Consider the following 2,766-nt stretch of genomic DNA (forward strand, 5'->3'; position numbering starts at 1 on the left):
GAGGGTGACCCTTCCTCTCTCCTCAGCACTGTGAAGGTCCCATGTGGGGTCCTGTGTGCGGGTCTGGGTTCCCCACTGGAAAAAGACATGGAATTAGTGGAGTAAGGCCAGTGCAGGGCCATAAAGATGCTTAAGGGGCTGGAACATCTTCCACCTGAGGAGAGGCTGAGAAAGCTGGGACTTGGGAGTGGAGGTGGTAGAGACTCCATCCTGAGACGTATTTAAACCCAACTGGCCCTGGTTTATGCTCAATGTGGCCCTGCCTTAGCAAGTGGATTGAAGCACTTGCTGTCCAGATGTTCCTGCCAGACTCAATGATTCTGAGATTGTGTTTCTCAGGAGGACCATCAGCTCATGCTGGGAAAGATAGTCAGGGGTTCGCTGGTGCAGGGAGATGTTGATAGAGGCATGTGGAGGGGGGCATTATGAGTTTGAAGCTTTTGTTTGAGCAAGTGATGGCCTTGTGACACATCATGGAAGCCCCATAGATGCCAGTCTGTTTTGGTGGTGGTCATGCTGGTTACCTGTTTCAAAGGAGAGCTATTGTGGTGCACATGCACCCACCATAAAGTCCTATTGCGCCCTGACTTTGTTTTGGTTATCTTGGAAATACCTTAGGAAAAAAAAAGGAAGAGGCATTGTCTGAGGCTGGGATGCAGGAGAATTTATTGAGGAACAAAAAGAGTGAAAAGGACTGAGCGCCAAGTAGAAGGTCACAGGTATAAGCTACATGAAGGGTGACCATCAGGTGAGGTGTCTTGTGTGAAACAGATCTTGGCAGAGCACCAAGATCTTCCTGCCTTTCTTAGAGGAGGAACCATGGACAGAAGGGTCCACTGTGTGGAGCTTCAATGCAGTAGGTGGTGTCCGTAAGGGGTGGTGGCGAGGGCCCTTAGCAGATGTATCCAGCCCTTCTGCCGCCAAAGCAGCCCAGGCCTCCAAAGCCATAGCCGTTGCCGTAGCCGAAGGCGCCGGAGTTGATGGCAACTCCCTGGGCACCGAGTTCGTTGCCCACGACAGCTGATGAGGAGGATCCGACGGCGGTGCTCTGGGGGTGGGAGGTGAGGATGGGTCCTGGCAGGGTGACCAGCACGGCGGGAGGCTGGATGACGACGCGGGAGTCCTGGCACTGCAGGGAACAGGGCTCGTTGCAGCTGTTGGCCAGCGGGGTGGGTCCGCAGGGGCGGCAGGCGTCGTAGCAGGCCATGTGTGTGGTGTGGAGGGGCCCTGGAAGGGACGAGAGGCTGTTGAGCAAGCGCAGGTGTGTGGGGGTGCGAGGAGCGGTGGTGCAGGAGGGCGAGGGAGTGGGGAGGCTGGTGTGGGGCTGTGGGGAGCGTGGCGGTGGGGAGGCGTGAGGGCTGCTGAGGCTGGGGCCAGAGCGTGCTGGAAGAGAGGGGCCAGGCGGGGCAGGAGAAGGAGGGCAAGGGGGTTGAGGCTCACCTTGTTGAGCGCGGAGGGAGGAGAAGGCGTCAGGAGAGTGTGTGAGGGAGAGAAGTGCTGGGCCGGCTTTTATGCCGGTCCCCGAGGGGCGGGACAGGCTTTGCGCATGGCGGCATTTTGCAGCCAGCAGCTGTCTGATGCCACAGCCTGGCCAGGAATGAGGAGGGTGTGTTTTCCTTCCCGCAATGCTCCAATTTATTGGTTTTGCCTTGAGGACGTATCCACTTGGCCCTGGCGGCAGCTTTGAAGTGTGAGCACGAGAGACCGAAGAGTTGGCGTTGATGGCGCGTGTTAGGTGGGCAGAGGACACAGCCAAAGCGTAGCAGAGGTGGGATGTTGTCAGTGAGCTCATCCCATGGCATCCATGTGGTTTGCAGGTGCATTGCGAGCACGGGGCTGGATTTCCTTGTAGCTCCGTCAGGCTGGTCTGGGCTTTGGAGCTGTGCCAGACTTGAGGACCTGCCTCCTATATGGTGTTCAGTTTCTCTTTGCTAATATGTCTCTAAACCTGTCTTTAGGCCTGGCTTCCTGCTTGGGTTTACTTTGTGCATGCCTTGGTGCCCGTCCTTCTTTTAAGCTTGTCGATGGGTGGATTCGTTATACTTCACAAAGTTTTGGAGCAAGGGAGCTGCAGGGGTGGTTTCTGAGATAAGGTTCCAGAACATTCTGTCACGTTCGAAAGAGAGTCTGCATGTGTGAAAATATGAAGCTGTCGGAAATAAGACCATCTGGACTAAACAGAGAACGTTAGCTGGATCTCGGATAACAATGAGAGGTTATGACTTTTACAGGAAGGGGCAGGTAAATCAGGAGGACTGCAGGGATGTCATGAAGTTGTACAGGGGGAAAATGAGAATTGTGGAAGCGCTACTACAACATGATCCAAGTACTGTAGCAAAATACAATAAAATGAATCTAGACATACATTATCCACAAAAGGAGGGCTAATGAGAATGTCCATCTTTTACTGGATGTGGGGGCAGTCGCAGGGCAAAGGATGAGGAAAATGCGTTAATGCTTTCTTCACCTCAGTCTTTCTAATAAGACCAATTATTCTCTGGATACCAAGCCTCTGATGTAGAAGACAGGGAGCAGAACGAAGCCCCCAGAATCCAAAGGGAAATGGTTGGAAACCTCCTACACCAGTTGGACACTCACTGATCTATGGGGCCTGATGGGATCCAGCCAAGGGTACTGAGGGAGCTGGCGGAGGCGCTCACCAAGCCACTTTGCATCATTTATCTGCAGTCCTGGCTCAGCAGGGAGGTCCCACTTGGCTGGAGGTTGGCAAATGTGCTGCTTATGTAAGAAGAAGGGACAGAAGGA

The 2,766-nt window shown here is 54.0% G+C and overlaps 1 protein-coding gene across 1 annotated transcript; it reads right to left on the minus strand.

The window, feature by feature from the left end:
- Positions 1 to 892: 892 nt before the first annotated feature.
- Positions 893 to 1,207, minus strand: LOC308038208 (feather keratin-like; the record flags this gene model as incomplete). The annotated part of the gene is made up of 1 exon (XM_080340535.1): positions 893 to 1,207. The coding sequence occupies one exon, from the start codon at positions 1,205 to 1,207 to the stop codon at positions 893 to 895; it is 315 nt and encodes a 104-aa protein (XP_080196661.1).
- Between the last annotated feature and the right edge of the window lie 1,559 nt (positions 1,208 to 2,766).

Source organism: Nesoenas mayeri, assembly GCF_963082525.1.
Source record: "Nesoenas mayeri genome assembly, chromosome: 2".
Lineage (NCBI taxonomy): Eukaryota > Metazoa > Chordata > Aves > Columbiformes > Columbidae > Nesoenas > Nesoenas mayeri.